The 21,950-nt window shown below is 41.0% G+C and overlaps 1 protein-coding gene across 1 annotated transcript in view; it reads right to left on the bottom strand.

Annotated features, from left to right (window-relative positions):
* The window catches only part of ANKRD45 (ankyrin repeat domain 45), a 39,205-nt gene extending 34,393 nt beyond the window's left edge, over positions 1-4,812 (bottom strand). The window contains exon 1 of the mRNA XM_055418810.2: positions 4,451-4,812. Coding sequence (XP_055274785.1) covers positions 4,451-4,802 — 352 coding nt within the window. The 5' untranslated portion in view covers positions 4,803-4,812. The remainder of the gene's footprint in view (positions 1-4,450) is intronic.
* Positions 4,813-21,950: the final 17,138 nt, after the last annotated feature.

Raw genomic sequence — 21,950 nt, 5'->3', positions numbered from 1 at the left:
AGTCAGAGAGAAAAAGCCAAATACCACATGGTATCACTTATGTGGGGAAATCTAAAATAAAAAATTAAACCCATAGAAACAGAGTAGAAAAGTGGTACCAGGGGCTTGAGGAGTGGGGGAAATAGGGAGAGATTGGAAAAAAGGTACAAACTTAAGTTAGAAGATGGAAAAGATCCCAGGATCTAATATATAACACAATGACTATAGCTAATAATTGTACTATATAATTGAAATTTCCTGAGAGTAGAACTCAAATATTTTGACCAAAAAAAAAATCTTTGCACTGATCTGTTCTCCCATGTAAACAAGCTCATGGGAACTGAATCAATACCAACCAAATAAGAAATTTACTGGTAAACTGTAATGTAATTCATTATTTTATAATGATTTAAGTAACAGAACTGGACATGGAACAACAGACTGGTTCCAAATAGCAAAAGGAGTACATCAAGGCTGTATATTGTCACTCTGCTTATTTAACTTATATGCAGAGTACATCATGAGGAACTCTGGGCTGGAGGAAGCACAAGCTGGAATCCAGATTGCCAGGAGAAATACCAATAACCTCAGATATGCAGATGACACCACCCTTATGGCAGAAAGTGAAGAACTAAAGAGTCTCTTGATGAAAGTGAAAGAGAGTGAAAAAGTTGGCTTAAAACTCAATATTCAGAAAACTAAGACCATGGCATCTGGTCCCATCACTTCATAGCAAATAGATGAGGAAAAAGTGAAAACAGTTGGCTGACTTTATTTTCTTGGGCTCCAAAATCACTGCAGATGGTAATTGCAGCCATGAAATTAAAAGACGCTTACTCCTTGGAAGGAAAGTTATGACCAACCTAGACAGCATATTAGAAAGCAGAGACATTACTTTGTCAACCAAGGTCCATCTAGTCAAGGCTATGGTTTTTCCAGTGGTCATGTATGGATGTGAGAATTGGACTATAAAGAAAGCTGAGTACCAAAGAATTGATGCTTTTGAACTGTGGTGTTGGAGAAGACTCTTGAGAGTCCCTTGGACTGCAAGGAGATCCAACCAGTCCATCCTAAGGGAAATCAGTCCTGAATATTCACTGGAAGGACTGATGCTGAGGCCAAAACTCCAATACTTTGGCCACATGATGTGAAGAGCTGACTCATTTGAAAAGACCCTGATGCTGGAAAAGATTGAAGGCAGGAGGAGAAGGAGATGACAGAGGATGAGATGGTTGGATGGCATCACCGACTCAATGGACATGAGTTTGCGTAAACTCCAGGAGTTGGTGATGGACAGGGAGGCCTGGCGTGCTGTGAATCATGGGGTCGCAAAGAGTTGGACACGACTGAGCGACTGAACTGAACTGAACTAATAATCACCAAGTTGACTGGTACTATTAGGTTAGCCAGTTCATGTAAACATTTCATTATAAAATCATCTTCACTGAAATGGCAAACAAGCTTACAATTTCCCAGAACATCATATATCATCTAAGTCCTGGTTCCTTTTAATTTAGCAATTCTTCTCTCAATTTCTCTGTCTCCTCTGGCATTTTACTATAAGCAGCAAAAAAAAGCAGGATGCACCTTCAACTTCTGCTAAATGAGATTTCATGGTAAGCATTAAATCAGAATGAAGATATGGATTATATTAGAGTACATCATCAAACTTAAAAGACTTTACATCTATCTTCACACATTGGAAAATATCTAACAAGAGGATGGCAATACCCATATCAATTAGTCAGAGCACCCTCGCCCTGGAGTGCTGGAGGTACACCATCAGATATTTGATTTAGGGCTCTCATTTTCTTTTATGTAGTATGATTTTCAGACTTTACTATTAGTCCCATTTTTATGGATGTAATACTATTAGTCCCATTTTTATGGATGAAGAAACTATAGCATGCAAAGATTATATAACTTGCCCAAGTTAAATAGCTTAAAATTCAATATTAGATAAATTTTGCTACAAGTTTTCCACAGCCTTAAGAAAGGCTTCTTCTGTTCCTATTTACCCAAAAGCTTTCATCATGAATGAATGCTACATTTTCTTCCAAAAGACTTTTCTACATCTATTGGTAGAAAACCAATCAGGTGGTTTTGTTTATATAATCTTTTAGTGTAGTGAATTATACTAACAATTTTTCTAATGTTAAAGCCATCCTTGAGGTTTCCCTGGTGGCCTAGTAGTTGAGAATCTGCCTGCCAATGCAAGAGAAACAGGTTTGATCCCTACTCCAGGAAGATCCCACATGCTGTGGAGCAACTAAGCCCATGCACCACAGCTTCGGAGCCTGCACTCTAGAGCCCAGGAACCACAACTACTGAAGCCAGAACACCTAGAGCCTGTGCTCCAAGAGAACCGCTGCACTGAGAAGTCCATGCACCACAAGAGAAGGGCCCCCACTCTCCACAAGCACTCGAGCAGCAACAAAGATCCAGTGCAGCCAAAACTGATAAATTAATCTTTAAAAAAAAAAGCAAATCCTTGCATAAATGGGATAAACCCAAGTTAGTCCAATAAATGTTTCAACACACAACATTAGATTCAATTTGTTAATATCTTAAGATGCTTGCATCTGTGTTATTAAATGATTGGCCTGTAATTTTCCTTTCTAATGCTTGTCCTTAAGTTTTGTTATATAAGTTATCTCTATCAATTCTGGTTTCCTCAGTGTGTATGCCCAGGAATGTGATTTCTGGGTCATATGGCAGTTCTACTTCCAGTTTTTTAAGTACTGGGATGAACCAGAGGGATGGGATAGGGAGAGAGGTGGGAGGGGGGTTCAAGATGGGGAACACATGTACACCCGGGGCAGATTCATGTCAATGTATGGCCAAACCAATACAATAATCTAAAGTAATTAGCTTCCAATTAAAATAAATAAAATTTTTAAAAAGTTATCTCATAAAATAAGCAGTTGTCCAACTCTCTTTACATTCTATGGAAACTTTGTATAAGCTAGAGATTATTTCTTCTTTACAAGTGTGGTAAACCATATCTTTTAAAACATTTAAGTTAGGAATTGGAAAGGGTGGGAGAATCAGGCAAATTCTGATTACTTATTCCATTTTTTAAAATAATCATTGATCTAATCAAGTTTCTATTTTTTTTTCTTGACTCAATTTTGGTAATATATATTTTATTGAAGAGATTGTCCATTTCATCCATGTTTTCAAATGTATTATCATGAAGTTGTTTATGATATTTTCTAATAATTTTTTAAATCTTATTTTTTCCTGTGTGAATGCTTCATTTTAAAATTCCAAATATTATTTACATTCTCTCCTTCTTATAATAGCACATATCAAAAATTATCAATATTATCAAATGTTTTTTCAACTTTTTTTCACTAAACCAGATTTTGGTTTTGTTGATTCTCTTTATTGTGTTTGTTTGGGCTGTACTGTGCAGCTTACCGATCAGGAATCTCACTCCACCAGGGATCAAACCTAGCACTCTGCAGTGGAAGGCAGACTCTGATCCACTAGACTGACAGGGAATTCCCTTTCTATTGTTTCTTTATTTTCAATGTCATTATTTTACTCTATTATTTATCTTCTTCTTTCTTTGGATTTCCAGTTGTTATTTTTCTAACTCCTTGAGTTAAATACTTTGCTTTCTAATTTTCAATAATTTTATTCTAATATATGTATTAAACTAGAATTTTAATTTTAGTTATATTTCACAGGGTCTGACATAGCAATCCTGTTGCCACCTAAATATTTCACAATTTCTATTATATTTTCTGTGGACCAACAGATAATTGAAAGTGTGTTCCTGTTTCCAAAATTATAGGGATTTTCAGTTATCTTTTTGTCACTATTTTCCAATTTTATTTTACTGTGGTCAGAGACCACAGACTTCATGCTATCGTTTATTTGATAATTGTTGACACTTTCTTTATGGCCTAACACATGATCAGGTTTTTTAACTGCTCCATGTAAGCATGAAGAAAATTTATATTTGCTATTTGCTAAAGACCATTGTTTCATTTTCTGCAATGACCATGTCTTATAGTTCCAATCTGAAAAAAACAGTGACTTAATTTAAAGAGCCAATTGAATAATGACTGCAAAAATGAATAAATCTTCCAAGGAAATAGGCAATAAGATTATTGAGCATTTAGTATATACCAACTTTGTATTATAATACTTAATCCTCATAACCTACAAGGAAAACCCTATAAAGAAAAAACAATCATCCCCATTTAGTAGATGAAACAGAGATACAAAATGATTAGGTAACTTGCCTAAGTCACCCAGTTAATAAATATAAAATTCTGTATTCTTAATTACTATGCTATACTACAATAACATGCATATACACACATTCATATATATATATACACACACATAACATGCAAAACATAAAGCAGGCACTTCAAATTTATCCAAATTTAAAGACAATACATGGTATCTTTAGGTAGTTATAAGTAATAGTAATGAGAGAAAAAAGAAAAAATACCTCTGGTGGTTTTCTCATTCAGATTCACACCATATTTGGCCAAAGCTCTAATCACATCACTTTGCCCAGCCATGCAAGCTGCATACAACAAATTTCTCCCAACGATGTCTTCCTCCAAGAGTAGCTGCATGGCCTGCTCATGGTGAGAGTTCTCAGGATCCTCAAAAATCTTCTGCAAACCTTCTACATCCCCTGTGAGAGCAGGTGGTAAGAGGGGGTTAATGGTGGCAGTTTCCTCTGCTTCTTTGAATTCTTCTTCTTCACTATCATCTTCTTCTTCCTCTTCTTCTTGCGGTGACGAAAATATTAATTTTTCTGAACTCTCTGACTCTGGGGGTACTTCTGACTCCATTAACTCCAAAAATACCTGAGATCAAAAAAGAGAAAAAGTAATAGAAACATACTCAAACAAATCAGCATTTGTTTATATTTGTGTGATCAGTCAACTGACAATATGAATGGAATGAAAATAACTGAGTTGGTTCAAAATAATTATAAAATAAGATACTTCATACAATAAGTAAAGTTTATCATGCACCAATAGACTGCCTGAATACATACTAAAATGCTGAATGTGTGATGCAGACAGTAAATTCAATAGGAACAGGAGAAAAAAACATCAATGTGGGTGAAATTCATTAGGAAAAGACTGAAAGAGAATGTTAAACAGACTCATTTGTTTAAACAAGGATCCATGTTGGGGAGAAGTAATAAATACATTTGGATCATTGAAGCCAGATTATTAAGACCTTAAAAATTAGGTCACTTTGCTGACAAAGGTCCATCTAGTCAAAGTTACGGTTTTTCCAGGAGTCAAGTACAGAGGGGAGAGTTGGACCAAAAAGAAGGCTGAGTGCTGAAGAACTGATGCTTTCCAACTGTGGAACTGGAAAAGACTCTTGAGAGTCCCTCGGACAGCAAGGAGATCAAACCAGTTAATCCTAAAGGAAATCAATCCTGAATATTCATTGGAAGGACTGATGCTGAAGCGGAAGCTCCAACACTGTGGCCTCCCGTTGCGAAGAGCCGACTCACTGGAAAAGACCCTGAAGCTGGGAAGGACTGAAGACAGGAGGAGAAGGGGCAACAGAGGATGAAATGGTTGAATGGCATCAACAACTCAATGCACATGAGTTTGACCAACTCCAGGAGATAGTGAAGGACAGGGAAGTCTGGCGTGCTGCAGTCCATGGGATTGCAAAGAGTCAGATACAACTTGGCAACTGAACAACAATGTCAAATGAGAAAAACTGTGTGGTAGTTTGAACATTCTTTGGCATTGTCTTTCCTAGGGATTGGAATGAAAACTGACCGCTTCCAGCCCTGTGGCCACTGCTGCTGCTGCTGCTAAGTCACTTCAGTCGTGTCCGACTCTGTGTGACCCCATAGACGGAAGCCCAACAGGCTCCCCCGTCCCTGGGATTCTCCAGGCGAGAACACTGGAGTGGGTTGCCATTTCCTTCTCCAATGTGTGAAAGTGAAAAGTGAAAGTGAAGTCGCTCAGTCGTGTCTGACCCATAGCGACCCCACGGACTGCAGCCTACCAGGCTCCTCCATCCATGGGATTTTTTAGGCAAGAGTACTGGAGTGGCTTGCCATTGCCTTCTCCGGGCCACTGCTGAGTTTTCCAAATTTGCTGGCATATTGAGTGCAGCACTTTCACACCATCATCTTTCAGGATCTGAAACAGCTCAACTGGAATTCCATCACCTCCACTACCTTTGCTCATAGTAAAGCTTCCTAAGAGCCACCCGACTTCACGCTCCAGGATATCTGGCTTTCGGTGAGTGAGCACACCATTGTAGTTCTCTGGGTCATGAAGATCTTTTTTGATCACAGATAGTTCTTCTGTGTATTCTTGCCACCTCTTCTTAATATCTTCTGCTTCAGTTAGGTCCATACCATTTCTGTCCTTTACTGAGCCCATCTTTGCATAAGATGTTCCCTTGGTATCTCTAATTTTCTTGAAGAGATCTCTAGTCTTTTCTTGTTTTCCTCTATTTCTTTGCATTGCTCACTTATGAAGACTTTCTTATCTTTCCTTGCTATTCTCTGGAACTCTGCATTCAGTTGGATATATCTTTCTCCTTCTCCTTTGCCTTTCACTGCTCTTCTTTACTCGGCTATTTGTAAAGTCTCCTCAGACAACTTTTTAGATATTGAAAAAACTAATATGTTTGTTTTAGATAATAGTTTTTCCCATAAGAAATATGTAACTTATGTTTACTACACAGTGGGTTTATACTATTGTTAAAATAATTAACAAAACTTTCTAAAATTCTGTTTTAAGTTCTAATTCTTACTAGATTTGTAATAGTTACTGTATGGATAGATATTTTCTTGGCCCAGAAAAGTTCTAACATGAATCAAAACTGCAACCCCACCACATATAACCAACAGTTCATACAGAACATGACCATGGAGAGGACAGGAGGTCTGGAACTCTGAAAGCAGAATGGCAGAGCAGACTATGAGTCAGAAGACCCATGCTTTAGTCCTGGTTTATTAATAATGCAACTTTTCTGAACTCATTCTCAACAATGAATTGAGAATAATTCTGCCTTACTAAATTAGTGGGCTTCCCTGGTGGCTCAGAGGTTAAAGCGTCTGCCTCCAATGCGGGAGACCCTGGTTCGATCCCTGGGTCGGGAAGATCCCCTGGAGAAGGAAACGGTAACCCACTCCAGTATTCTTTCCTGGAGAATCCCATGGACGGAGAAGCCTGGTAGGCTACAGTCCACGGGGTCACAAAGAGTCGGACACGACTGAGCGACGGAACGGAACTAAATTAGTGTGAATTTTAACTATAAAAGTTGCATTCTTTGGAGCCTGCTAAGGCCCTCATGGGGCTTCCTGGGTGGCTCAGTGGTAAAGAATCCACCTGCCAATGCAGGAGATGTGGGTTCCATCCCCGGGTAAGGAAGATCCTCTGGTGAAGGAAATGACAACCCACTCCAGTATTCTTGCCTGGGAAATCCCATGGACAGAAAAGCCTGGTGGGCTATAGTATATAGGGTCTCAAAGAGTCCGATGCCACTTAGAAACTAAACAACAACAACAATGCACTCCTAATATAAAATCACATAGGTCTCTACTTCACAGACATCAGAGTCTGGTGGGAAAGACACAAGCAAATCAGCAATTACGCAGTGGGATGAAGGACGTGATAAGCAAAGGGTGCTTGGAAAGGAAAGAGACTGGACCTCTAAGTGAGACTCAGACTGGGGAGGCCCCCGGAAGGCTTCCCAGAAGAGATGACACTTGGTATTGAAGAGCAGTATTCTTAAAAGCAGGTAATGGGATAAGCAAACACAAAGGGCCAGGAAGGCAGACAAGGCTGTATGAAGTTGTGGTAGAGGGATAAATCTCAAGGGCCTTTTAAACCAACTGAATTTTTTCTTCAAAATATGTAGTCCCTTGAGGATTTTAAGTGCCAGTTCAAGGAGAAGGCCTCAAAGGGTCCTAGGGTTAAACAAAGGGAAAGCCGGAGGACGAGGATGCGGAGAGTGGCAGCCTCAGTGGAGAGCTGGGAGTGGGCCGGAGGGAACACCTGAAGCACAGGGTCGGCCCTCGGGGCGCGACCCGCGACGCAGCGCTCGGTTCTGAGGCAAAGCCTGAGGACGCCGCGGTGGCGCCCACTCTTCTCTAGCCAAACCGAACAAAGTGGCAGGGACATGCCAGTTCTCCTCAACACCCACGCGGTGCGCCGACCCTCGCCCCTCTGACCGCGGACCCAGACCCAGGACCTTCGGATTCAGACTCACCGCTCCCGAGGCCCCAGGATTGCGTGGTTACCATGGCGACGGCGCACCCGGCGCGCGGCAGCGCCACCGCAAGCACTGCGGCTGCGGCGCGCAAACGTCAAGGTTGCAAGGTGCAGGAAGCGAGAGGCGAGAGACGCGGGCGATTTCGTCAAAATTCTTTAATTCGCTGTGTTTGGACGGTGGAGTGCGGGGTTTTTCTGCATTTTGTAAGTTTACAGTTATACTGCTGCTGCTGCTGCTGCTAAGTCACTTCAGTCGTGTCCGACTCTGTGTGACCCCATAGACGGCAGCCCACCAGGCTCCCCTGTCCCTGGGATTCTCCAGGCAAGAACACTGGAGTGGGTTGCCATTTCCTTCTCCAATGTGTGAAAGTGAAAAATGAAAGCGAAGTTGCTCAGTCGTGTCTGACTTGTAGCGACCCCATGGACTGAAGCCTACCAGGCTCCTCTGTCCATGGGATTTTCTAGGCAAGAGTACTGGAGTGGCTTGCCATTGCCTTCTCCGTTATACGGTCCATATTTATTTTACAACTTAAAAAATAAAAGTTTAAAATGAGATACGTGTGTTGGTTGCCAGCCAGTCTTAAAGCCAGTCTGACCTTTGGCCTTTAAACGGAAGAATTTTCTGGAAATATGAGGATGCAGTCTAAATTAGGAAAGGTTGTAATTATAACGGCAACTTGCTTAATTTTCTGGTTTACTGAGGCTCTTTCTCCTATGGTTTATGGTCATTGTCACCAACAAGAAACCTTACAGGAGACCTCACAAGTGCCAACTACGGCAGGAGTGGAAGCACCTTGGAAACTATTTCTCTTTTGATTCAGGAATTTAAGATACAAAACAGTTGACTTTTAAAAAAGCGGGGAAGGATGGAGGTGGGATAGGAGCATCGAAAGAAACCAGCAGAGAAGGGCAAAGCTTGCCCAGAAATTTGTAAATACTCACATCAATCACGGAGTGAAAACCGGCAAGTTTTTGTACTGAAGAGGAAAACATTCATTTCTTTACTATTTCTACAAGGAAATCATTAAGGAGGAGGTAATATTTTAGAGGAACTCTAAACGTTTTAGCTGGAGGCTAAATAGCCTAGTGTTAAAGCGAATATTTGGCTTAGGCCCAAGCAAACTGTCACTATCATAGTTCTGAACTTCTGGAATACAAGAGTAATTTTGAAAAAAAATTTGAAGTATAATATTAAAATTTCTTATTCAAATAAGTTGTGGTAATCAGAATTGTAGAGTTGACACTGTAGTAGGAAACAATATTCTAGAAGCTTTGTCAGCTCTTGGCTTGCTCCTGCGATCACTAATATAGTACATTTGCTTTTCCAAACACTCATTTCCTACTGAAGTTGCTGGAAGAGCAAGACATGTTAGGTGTTTCACTTTTAATATGTTCCTTTTCGTAGTCTTTTTCAGAAGAGTCTTTTAGTGTCTGGATGCAAGATGACTTATGATGCATGATTGTGCATGATTCTGTTTTTAATTAATCTTCATTGGATGTATTTGTGTATTCCCAAATACAAGTATTTCTTGAAAGTCTAAAATTGAATTGAATAACTAAAAAATAAATAGAGTGCTTAAAGATTATTTGTAGTACTCTGAAAGCCAGGAAGAATGGGAAGACATTAAATATTTCTGCTGCTGCTGCTAAGTCGCTTCAGTCGTGTCCAACTCTGTGCAACCCCATAGACGGCAGCCCACCAGACTCCCCCGTCCCTGGGATTCTCCAGGCAAGAACACTGGAGTGGGTTGCCATTGCCTTCTCCAAATACGTCTGAGAATACTAGAAACAGAAGAGCCTTGTTCTCTTAACTCCATGTCAGAAACAGCTGCATGATTCATTGGTGCAGGCTAGGTTTGAAACTGGCCTTAGGAAAGAGATTCCTGCCTCTAGCATGGACCAGGTGCGGCAGATAGACTCCTACCATCACTTCTAATTCCCATGCCCCTCACCGAAAGCTTAGGATGAGAGTATTGAAGAGAGAGCATTGGATCTGAAGGAGACAAATTAATGTAGTAGAGGCATATCAGCAACAACCTGTGAGTGCTAACAGTGGGGGTCAAGGAATACAGTGAAGGCCTGTTGTACAGAAAACCTAAGGAACAGAGAAAATAAGCACTCTTCAGGCCCCCCTGAAATTCAGTTCAGTTCAGTCCCTTAGTCGTGTCTCTTTGCGACCCCATGAATCACAGCACACCAGGCCTCCCTGTCTATCACCAACTCCCGGAGTTCACTCAGACTCATGTCCATCGAGTCGGTGATGCCATCCAGCCATCTCATTCTCTGTCGTCCCCTTCTCCTCCTGCCCCCAATCCCTCCCAGCATCAGAGTCTTTTCCAGTGAGTCAACTCTTTGCATGAGGTGGCCAAAGTATTGGAGCTTCAGCTTTAGCATCAGTCCTTCCAATGAACACCCAGGACTGATCTCCTTTAGGATGGACTGGTTGGATCTCCTTGCAGTCCAAGGGACTCTCAAGAGTCTTCTCCAACACCACAGTTCAAAAGCATCAATTCTTCAGCGATCAGCTTTCTTCACAGTCCAACTCTCACATCCATACATGACCACTGGAAGAGATGGGAATACCAGACCACCTGACCTGCCTCTTGAGAAACCTGTATGCTGGTCAGGAAGTAACAGTTAGAATTGGACATGGAACAACAGACTGGTTCCAAATAGGAAAAAGAGTACATCAAGGTTGTATATTGTCACCCTGCTTATTTAACTTATATGCAGAGTACATCATGAGAAACGCTGGGCTGGAAGAAGCACAAGCTGGAATCAAGATTGCCAGGAGAAATATCAATAACCTCAGATATGCAGATGACACAACCCTTTTGGCAGAAAGTGAAGAGGAACTAAAAAGCCTCTTGATGAAAGTGAAAGAGGAGAGTGAAAAGGTTGGCTTGAAGCTCAACATTCAGAAAACGAAGATCATGGCATCTGGTCCCATCACTTCATGGCAAATAGATGGGAAAACAGTGGAAGCAGTGTCAGACTTTATTCTTTTGGGCTCCAAAATCACTGCGGATGCTGATTGCAGCCATGAAATTAAAAGACGCTTACTCCTTGGAAGGAAAGTTATGACCAACCTAGATAGCATATTAAAAAGCAGAGACATTACTTTGCCAACCAAGGTCCGTCTAGTCAAGGCTATGGTTTTTCCAGTGGTCATGTATGGATGTGAGAGTTTTTCCCCTGAAATTAGGTCAGCTTCAAGAAATTATGGTAGAAAGCTTTCCAAATTGATTGAATTTAAATTTTTTCTACTCTATGAGAATGGGTCCTCAGAGTAGAATTTATTTTAATTATTATATTTCTTGAATTCCATACTTTTATACTAAGAATTACATTCTTTTAAAAATATTTTTTTAATTTAAAAAAATTTTTCGCCACACCACATGACATATGGGATTCTAGTTCCCTGACAAGGGATTGAATCCACATCCCCTATGTTGGAAGCTTGGAGATTAACCACTGGACTGCCAAGGATGTCCCAGAATTATATTCTTTATGCAATTTTATTTCTGATAAAATAATAGGATAAGTTAACTAGTTGAGAAAGTTACTCTAAGGTAACTCAATGTACTGTGTTGTTGTTTAGTTGCTTAGTTGTGCCCTACTCATTGCGACCCCATGGACTATAGTCCGCCAGGCTCCTCTGTCCATGGGATTCTCCAGGCAGGAATACTGGAGTGGGTTGCCATGCCCTCCTCCAGGGGATCTTCCCTACCCATGGATCAAACCCATGTCTCCTGCATTGGTAGGCTGATTCTTTACCACTGAGCCACCAGGGAAGCCTCTTATTGTACTATATTTATATTTCTTTTACTGAAGTCCTATCATGTGCTGAATACTGTGCTAAGTGATTCATATAAATAGTATCCAATCCTCAGAGAAACTCAATGAAGGTGGTATTTTATTCTTCAAACTGAGCAAACTCAGCAAAGTTGAGTCACCTACCTAAGACCACACAGCTAGGAAAGGGCTGAACCAGGATTTGAACCTAGGTCAGTCTGGGTTTAAATTACCACAGGATTGCCAACCAGTTAGCTATAGACTAATTATGTGTTAGAGGATGCCTGTCCAAACTGATAAGTTAATTTTAAAATATTTTGAGCCATTATTTTGGCAGTAATTAGATAATATCAGTACCACTCCTGGTGTTTGACAAAAAGACTGTTTCTGCATATAGCTAATCACCACAGCTGAAACTTGAGGGAGGAGGTACTGAACACCCATTGTTTGTGCCTGCCCATCCTTCCTCTTCTGGTAACAGCACACAGTTTTCTAGTACAGAATCCCTTTCACATACTCGCAACCTGTGTTGTTTGGGTTGGGCTGATCCCACTCCAGATCAAGTCCTGGCCAAGCAGTGTTTTCTTCACCCCTGGCCACAGTGATTAGATCAGGAAAAAGCCTGGAACACAGATCAGTGTAATCAAAGCTAGTCCTGAATTTTTGCCCACGCAGTAAGTAAATAGGCATTCTTTTTTCAGCAAGATTTGATGAAAGGAGGTCAGGCTGAGTTGCCAGTACCATCTTGCCACCATGTGGAGAGAGCTTGACAGAACAACGGAAGAGCCAAGAAGTGAATCCTGAGGGTGCCACTTGAGCTCTGGAGCTAGAATACCCAACGCCATTTTTTACCTTCCTTTTTCAATTGTGTAAATCAATAAATTACTTTTTTCTAATTAATCCAAAAAAGATTGGATTTTTTTTACTTGTAACATCATTGCCCCATAGTATGGAGGGGGCAGGAGGGGGAATATGTAGGATGGCTTTATTTTAGAAGCATGCTGTCCTTAGGGGTAAATACCTGAAATTTGGAATGGATAATATTGCAGTTATGTGTTTCACTTACAGATGAGCAACTGTGCTTGATATAGGTTAGTTGATCAATGTTAACCTGGAGGCACGTTTCTAGTAAAATGCCCTAATATTCTGTCACCCTCTTGATTTCATCATCTTTGAGTTAGTGACTTAAGTGTAAACATATATACTTATCAGATAACCAAAGGCTTGTAATAATGAATAATAGCGATGGCAGAGTGAAAATCCAAACTCAAAAGATAACTAGAAATTCAACAAGCACAGGAGTGGAAAAAGGCAATCCAAAAGAAATGTAAAATTCACGAAGGCACAGAATAAACAGCAAAGTGCAGTAGTGAAACCTAAGTGGGTTGAAACAGCAAGAGAGTATGTGTTTGGGAGAGAGGTAAGAGATGCAGTTAGAGACATTGGAAGAAGTCAGACAGCAATGGGGAGAATGGTTTGGAAAGGACAAGATCGTAGACAAAGAGGAGCCTAAGCTGTTGCTGGGTTTCTGTCTCTTGTGACCAGGTGGCTTGTGGTTTCCTGAACAGGGATTTTGAAAAAGGACAGGGTCAGAACCAGGATAATGAGTTCAGTCTTAAAAAAATAAAGGTAGATATATCAGTCTGCCTGATATCAGCGGACATACTATTTAAATCCAAAGCTTAGTAGACACGACTTAGTTGTTTTTTTGTCACTAAGTCATGTCTGACTCTTTTGTGACTCCCATGGACTGTAGCCCACCAAGTTCTTCTGTCCATAGGATTTCCCAGGCAAGAATACTGGAGTGGGTCGCCATTTCCTTCTCCAGGGGATCTCCCCAACCCAGCGATGTAACCCGCTTCTCCTGCATTACCAGGCAGATTCTTTACCACTGAGCCACCAGGCAAGCCCTAGTAGACAAGTGAAAAGTCACTCAGTCATGTCCAACTCTTTGTGACCCCATGGACTATATAGCCCACCAGGCTCCTCTGTCCATTGGGATTCTCCAGGCAAGAATACTGGAGTGGGTTGCCATGCCCTCCTCTAGGGGATCTTTCTAACCCGGGGATCGAACCCAGATCTCCCTCCCACATTGCAGGCAGATTCTTTATCATCTAAGCCACCAGGGAAGCCCCTGGTAGACAAGACTAGGATATAAATGGAGATTTGGGAGTTACAGATTTGTAAATGTTATCAAAAACCTGCAAAGAAGATGAAGTCATTCAAGGACAGTGAATTAAAGAACAGAGGGCTGAGGACAGAGCCCTGGAGAACAATTATTAATACATCTAAGAAGTAGGCAAAGTAAGATAGGGAAAGAACGATCAGAGAATGAACAAACCCAAGTGAGTGTGGCAACATAGAAGCCAAGGAAGAATTTCAAAAGAAACTAAGAAAATAGCAGTGGAATTTGGCACTTAAAAGTACTTTTGTGAAGGGTAGTAGGCAAAATCAAAATTTCAGTGGACTGAGAAATGAAAGAGAGGTCAGAAAGTAAAACCTCTAAGTTTAAAAAAAAATCTTTTTTTTAGGCTCTAAATGCGGAAAATACCTATATATATATATATATTTTATATCCATGCTTTTATTATTTTTTTAATCTTTCTGGATTTAATATTAATTTTTTTTCAAAAAGAATTTTAGGAATCTTTACTTAAAAACAACCTTATCTTAAAATGAAGTAACTTTGGTTTTACGAGCAGCAAGCAAAGTACAGAAGCAAAAATGCATTACAGGAGCATTAAGTTCTATATTAGGTCACAGCGTCTAATCTGAAATCACACCCATAATATCATTTTTCAGGATATCTGGGAAATAGTTATTTCCCAGGATGTCTGAACCATAGCTACTCTATTTTGACTTTTAATTGTAAAAAAAAAATTTTTTTTTAATAGCCAAAGCAGATTTCACCATTAATGACGTCAGTGTTTTTCTAGGTATGAGAAGATGCAAGAATTGAAACTCATAAAACCTTTTTCTGAAAAGATCTAACTATCTGAAGGCCTGTTGTGCCAGGTTTTTTTGTTTTGTTTTGTTTTGTTTTTCAGAGCACAGTTCACCCTGAACTTCTTTCAGGGGGTGTTGAAGGTCAGCAGCTTGCAATGGTCATGATGTAATCTTTGTAGAGGCAGCTGGCAAGTACCAACTTCCAGTCAGCAGGGTCCCTTCATAGCCACATATCTGACCATGTGACACCATCTCATGGCCATTGTATCCTGCGTTGCTGGGAAGGCTCATTTCCAGGTCTAGGGAAGTGATGGGCCACTCAGTGTGCTAAAATTGGACCAGGCCTTGCAAGTAGCAAAAGTCTCTGGACCACTGTCTCACTAGCCTCCTGGTCCAGGAAAATATTTCCTCTTGTTGCTTTTTCCCATACCCAGAGTCACATTATTACAATTATTGATCTCATATGGAACTGTCAGTTCAGCATTATATCACAGACTCAGTGAAACAAGTGACATAGAAAATAATATAGCCATAGCTAGCAGCAATTAGTAAAATAAGAATTATAAGTCAAGAACTTTCATTAGATAAAGCCTGGTATACCCCAAGTCACCTGACTTCATTCGTTAAATGATTATAGTCTGGTGTTAATCTCCTGGTTGTACATTATGGAGCATCCGACCTTTATATGAAGATTGGTTACTGAGATAAGCCTTAGAAACTAACCTAGAGTGTCCTTTTTAATAACTTAATTAAATCTTTTAGCAGTATCACGTAACAAGGAACTGTCTCAGCAGTGAGTCTTAGTAAACACTGCTGCTGCTGCTAAGTCACTTCGGTCATGTCTGACTCTGTGTGACCCCATAGACGGAAGCCCACCAGGCTCCCCCGTCCCTGAGGTTCTCCAGGCAAGAACACTGGAGTGGGTTGCCATTTCCTTCTCCAATGTGTGAAAGTGAAAAGTGAAAGTGAAGTCGCTCAGTCATGTCCGACCCTCAGCGACCCCACGGACTGCAGCCTACCAGGCTCCTTCATCCATGGGATTTTCTAGGCAATAGTAATGGAGTGGCTTGCCATTGCCTTCTCCGTAGAAAATACCTATTTTCTAAATGTAAGATAATTTTGGCATTTGTCAGATATAACATCAGGGTCATTGATTTAGCAACTATAATTGGAAATGAGGAAGTGGTGGCTTCTATTCTTTTGAGAAGTTTGACTAAGATGTGGAGGGAAGAAATTGCTCAGAAGTTAAAGAAAGACAAGTATTAAGAGAGATGTCTTGGCAGAGAAAGGACCACAGAAGCCTGAATGTATCTGTAGGGTGATAACAAGGAACTAGTAGGAAGAGAAGATTAAGAAAAGAGATGACAGGCTTCCCTGGTGATTTAGTGGTCAAGAATCCCCCTGTCAGTGCAGGAAACAGGGGTTCAATCCCTGTTCCGGGAAAATCCCACATGCTGCGGAGAAACTAAGCCCATGCACCACAACTATTGAGCCTGTGCTTTAGAGTCCAGGAACCATAATTACTAATCCCTCAAGCCACAGCTACTGAAGTCCATGTGCCCTAGAGCCCATGCTCCAGAATAAGAGAAGCCACCACAATGAGAAGCCTGACCACTGCAAATGGAGAGTAGCCCCTACTTGATGCAATTAGAGAAAAACCCATGCAGCAACAAAGACCCAGCACACAACCAAAAATAAGTAAATAAATAAAATGTTTTGAAAAGGAGATGACTGATAAAATCCTGAAGGAAATTGGAGGGGAAAGGGTTAAGGTATAGATGGGAAGGTTGGCTGGCCTCAAACAGAAGGAACTTAGCTTGGTCCTCTAATTCTTAAGTGGAAAAGATAGCAGTGATGTGGATACAGGTAATTTTCCTGGACTGTGGAATTGTAAATTAAAGAAACCAAAAAAAAAAAGAAGAAGAAACCAAGCTTGATGGCCTTAAATTGAGTATGCTTAAACTGAGAGAGGAAGGAACGAGTGAGGGGCTTGAAGATTTGGCAAAGTTTTAGAATGTTGATGGCGCTGAAAAGGTGATTGAGGTTGAAGACCATGAATTTCAGTGACCCCCAACCTGCAGAGTCAAGTGATTTTCTCCTGCAATGCTCAGTCACCCAGCTTGATTTGAAGTGGGTGTAAAAGAAGGGTAGAGGTATGTGAGAATGAAAAGCTTTGCTGAGAAAATGAACAGTAAAGGATTAACCTCGTGTAAAGCAAAGTGGATGTGAGAGTTGGACTGTGAAGAAAGCTGATCGCCGAAGAATTGATGCTTTTGAACTGTGGTGTTGGAGAAGACTCTTGAGAGTCCCTTATACTGCAAGGAGATCCAACCAGTCCATTCTAGAGGAGATCAATCCTGGATGTTCATTGGAGGGACTGATGCTAAAGCTGAAGCTGCAATACTTTGGCCACCTCATGCGATGAGTTGACTCACTGGAAAAGACTCTGATGCTGGGAAAGGTTGGGGGCGGGAGGACAAGGGGACGACGGAGAATGAGATGGCTGGATGGCATCACCGACTCTGTGGACATGAGTTTGAGTGAACTCTGGGAGTTGGTGATGGACAGGGAGGCCTGGCGTGCTGTGATTCATGGGGTCGCGGAGAGTCGGGACACGACTGAGCGACTGAACTGAACTGAAAGCAAAGTTGGCCCTTTCCCCCCAGCTTCTTGGAGATAACCTCCAAACCCTTGATATGTCCTGCCTGTCTGTTTACCTAGGGACCTTGGACCATGCTACATAGTCTGTGCTAATAATATGCTTTATGGCAGATCCATGCAGTATCAGCTCAGCCTCTGGAGTCATCTCTAATATCCCCAGTACGATCAATAAGCCCAGTTTTTTATTGGCATCTCCTACTGAGTGACTGAACTGAACTGAACTGAACCATCAGTCTGCGGAGAAGCCAGTGACACCCCACTCCAGTACTCTTGCCTGGAAAATCCCATGGATAGAGGAGCCTGGTAGGCTGCAGTCCATGGGGTCGCTAAGATTCGGACACGACTGAACGACTTCACTTTCACTTTTCACTTTCATGCATTGGAGAAGGAAATGGCAACCCACTCCAGTGTTCTTGCCTGGAGAATCCCAGGGACGGGGGAGCCTGGTGGGCTTCCGTCTATGGGGTCGCACAGAGTCGGACACGACCGAAGCGACTTAGCAGTAGCAGCAGCAGGTACCCTTCTCTCTAGCACCTTCCTTATTACTTTGGTAAATGGTATCTCCTCTAGTCTGTCCCATGGATATTATTGCCTTGTGGGTCTTCCAGGCTTATGTCCATTTTAGCATGCTCACTTCTTTGAACTTTAAATCCCTTGTTCTACTGTCTTGCATGGCAGTTCAAGCATCTTCATTTAGTATGAGTCATCATCATACTTCCCATATGTATGAAACCATTCTGACAGCATATTTACCCCATCTCCTGAGATCCTTGCCAGGTTGTTAAATCCTGTATCCCAAGAGAGTTGCTTCCAAATTATTAATTAAACTCCCTTAACCCATTCCAGTGTTCTTGCCTGGAGAATCCCAGGGACAGGGGAGCCTGGTGTGTTTCCGTCTATGGGGTCGCACAGAGTCAGACACGACTGAAGTGACTTAGCAGCAGCAGAAACTCTGTATTCTATCCACATTGATCAGCACTCTCAGAATTCAGTTCCATGTGTACTCACCAAAACATCCTGAACTCCTAGGATATAGTTCCTTTTACTCCATCATCATATATACCCTCCTGGATCCTGAACATCTTGAGGTATAGTCCCTTTCCTTCATTTTCAAGTCCATTACATCCCCAGCCAGGTTAGTTAGTGACTTAATTCTCTTGGCTCAAAGGGTTCATGGATTTTTCAGTTCAGTTCAGTTCAATTCAGTTCAGTCGCTCAGTCATGTCCGACTCTCTGCAACCCCATGGATCTTTAGGAATTAAATATTTCTAGGTACATGAACCCAGATATCCCCATTCCATGTGTCAAGGTCCCACTTTTTCCTAATTAGCGCCATGTCCTTGGCATACTGGGGACTTCCCTGGTGATCTAGTGGTTAAGAGAATCTGCCTTGCAATTCAGAAGATGAGGGTTCAATCTCTGGTCAGGGAACTAAGATCCTACTAAGATCCAACATGCTGTGGAGCAACTAAGCCTGCACACCATAACTAGAGAGCCTGCAATTAAGACCCAATGCCCACACCATCTTACCTGTCTCCTGAGAAACCTGTATATGGGTCAAGAAGCAACAGTTAGAATCCTGTATGGAAGAACTGATTGGTCCAAGATTGAGAAAGGAGTACAACAGGGCTGTCTGCTGTCACCCTGTTTGTTTAACCTATACGCTGAGACATCGTGAGAAATGCTGGGCAGGATGAGTTACAAGCTGGAATCAAAATAGGCGGGAGAAACATTAACAACCTCAAGTATGCACGATACCACTCTAATGGCAGAAGGTGAAGAGGAACTAAAGAGCCTCTTGACGAGGGTGAAGGGGGAGGGTGAAAGAGTTGGCTTAAAACTAAATATTAAAAAAACATCCAGCCCCATTACTTCATGGCAAATAGAAGGGGAAAGGGTGGAAGTTCTTTCAGATTTCCTTTTCCTATGTTCTAAAATCACTATGCATTATAAGATTCACTATATGCCAATTTGTCATTCAGTTAGGCCCAGTTGTTTTTCAATATTCAGGTATTGCTTTTTTCTCTTTTGATTAAATTTTGTTTAAAAATTGTTAAAGACGTTTAAATAAGATGTCTTTAATTTTATTGAAATAAAAAATGTTATTTAATAATAAGATAATAAGTAATAAATTTTATTTAAGTAAAAATATAGCTTCCTTAAATGAATTTTTAGTTATTAAGAACATTTAATAAAAATATAAAATTGAATACTTTCAGAGATATCTGACTTCCATCCCTGATTTATCTGTTCCTTCCTTTCCCCTCCAGCTAACCATTTTTATTCTAAGTTTATCTTTCTATTAAAAAAAATAAGTACATATAGTATTTATATCACACATATTTCTACACCCTTTTTAAATCAAAGTTAACATATTATAAACACTGTTCACTTAGGTTTTATTCCTTAACAATATATCCTAAAGATCTCACTGTGCAAGTATACAGAGATCGTCCTCATTTCTTTTTTTAGCTGAATAATCCTATTATGTGGCTATCCTATTGCTTATTCAATCAGTCCCCTATTGAGAAGCCTTCGGGTTGTTTCCATTCATTTGCTTCCAAAAAGAATCCTGCAGTTAATAATCTGGTGCATAATTCTTTTTTCATTTTTGCAAGTATTTCCTTGGGATAGTGAGATTGCTGGGTCAGAGGGTAAATGTAAATGTAATTTTGCTAAATCTTACCAAAACCCTGCCCAGAGAAGTTCAATCATTTTGCACACACACCAGCGATTAATGAGAATGCCTCCTTCCCCGCAGTCATGCCAACAAAGCAGATTGTCCATTTCTGGATTTTTGCCTACTGGTAGGTCTTAGTGTAGCTATAATTTTCAGTTTATCTTATTATGAGCAAGACTGAATATATTTGCAAGAGTTTAAGGATCATTTCTATTTCTGTGAACTGCCTGTCTGTATGTTTGCCAGACTATCTGTATTATTTCTTCTTTCTCCATTTTTAGAGCCATAGATGTAGTGCATTCAGTTCAGTTTAGTCGCTCAGTCGTGTCCGACTCTCCGCGACCCCATGAATCACAGCACACCAGGCCTCCCTGTCCATCACCAACTCCCGGAGTTCACTCAAACTCATATCCACAGAGTCGGTGATGCCATCCAACCATCTCATTCTCGGTCGTCCCCTTCTCCTCCCGCCCCCAACCTTTCCCAGCATCAAACATTATGAATCCTATATTGCAAATATGTTTTTCCTAATTGTCATTTTCTTACTTCGTTTGTAATATTTTTTCCATGGAAATTTTTTTATGCAGTCAAATTTGTCAGTCTTTTTGCCTCTAGATTTTGATTTACAGTCAGGAAAGTTTTCCTGCATATTTAATAAGAAAAAAATCCATCCTTGTTTTCTTGTACTATTTTTAGACTTTCATTCAGTTCAGTTCAGTCGCTCAGTCGTGTCCGACTTTCCGCGACCCCACGAATCACAGCACGCCAGGCCTCCCTGTCCATCACCAACTCCCGGAATTTACTCAAACTCATGTCCACAGAGTCGGTGATGCCATCCAGCCATCTCATTCTCCGTCATCCCCTTGTCCTCCCACCCCCAACCTTTCCCAGCATCAGTTTTTTCCAGTGAGTCAACTTGTTGCATGAGGTGGCCAAAGTATTGCAGTTTCAGCTTTAGCATCAGTCCTTCCAATGAACACCCAGGATTGATCTCCTTTAGAATGGACTGGTTGGATCTCCTTGCAGTCCAAGGGACTCTCAAGAGTCTTCTCCAACACCACAGTTCAAAAGCATCAATTCTTCAGCGATCAGCTTTCTTCACAGTCCAACTCTCACATCCATACATGACCACGGGAAAAACCATACCCTTGACTAGACGCACCTTGGTTGGCAGAGTAATGTCTCTGCTTTTTAATATACTATCAAGGTTGGTCATAACTTTCCTTCCAAGGAGTAAGCGTCTTTTAATTTCATGGCTGCAATCAGCATCCGCAGTGATTTTGGAGCCCCAAAAAATAAAGTCTGACACTGTTTCCACTGTTTTTCCATCTATTTCCCATGCAGTGATGGGACCAGATGCCATGATCTTTGTTTTCTGAATGTTGAGCTTCAAGCCAACCTTTTCACTCTCCTCTTTCACTTTCATCAAGAGGCTTTTGAGTTCCTCTTCACTTTCTGCCATAAGGGTAGTGTCATCTGCATATCTGAGGTTATTGATATTTCTCCCAGCAATCTTGATTCCAGCTTGTGCTTCTTCCAGCCCAGCGTTCCTCATGATGTACTCTGCATATAAGTTAAATAATTAAGGTGACAATATACAACCTTGACATACTCCTTTTCCTATTGGGAACCAGTCTGTTGTTCCATGTACA

Source organism: Moschus berezovskii, chromosome 17 (assembly GCF_049115385.1).
Source record: "Moschus berezovskii isolate FMDL1 chromosome 17, NW_MosBer_1.0, whole genome shotgun sequence".
In the NCBI taxonomy this organism is placed as follows: Eukaryota; Metazoa; Chordata; class Mammalia; order Artiodactyla; family Moschidae; genus Moschus; species Moschus berezovskii.
The sequence above is the reverse complement of the archived record's forward strand: the minus strand, read 5'-3'. Positions and strand labels throughout refer to the sequence as shown.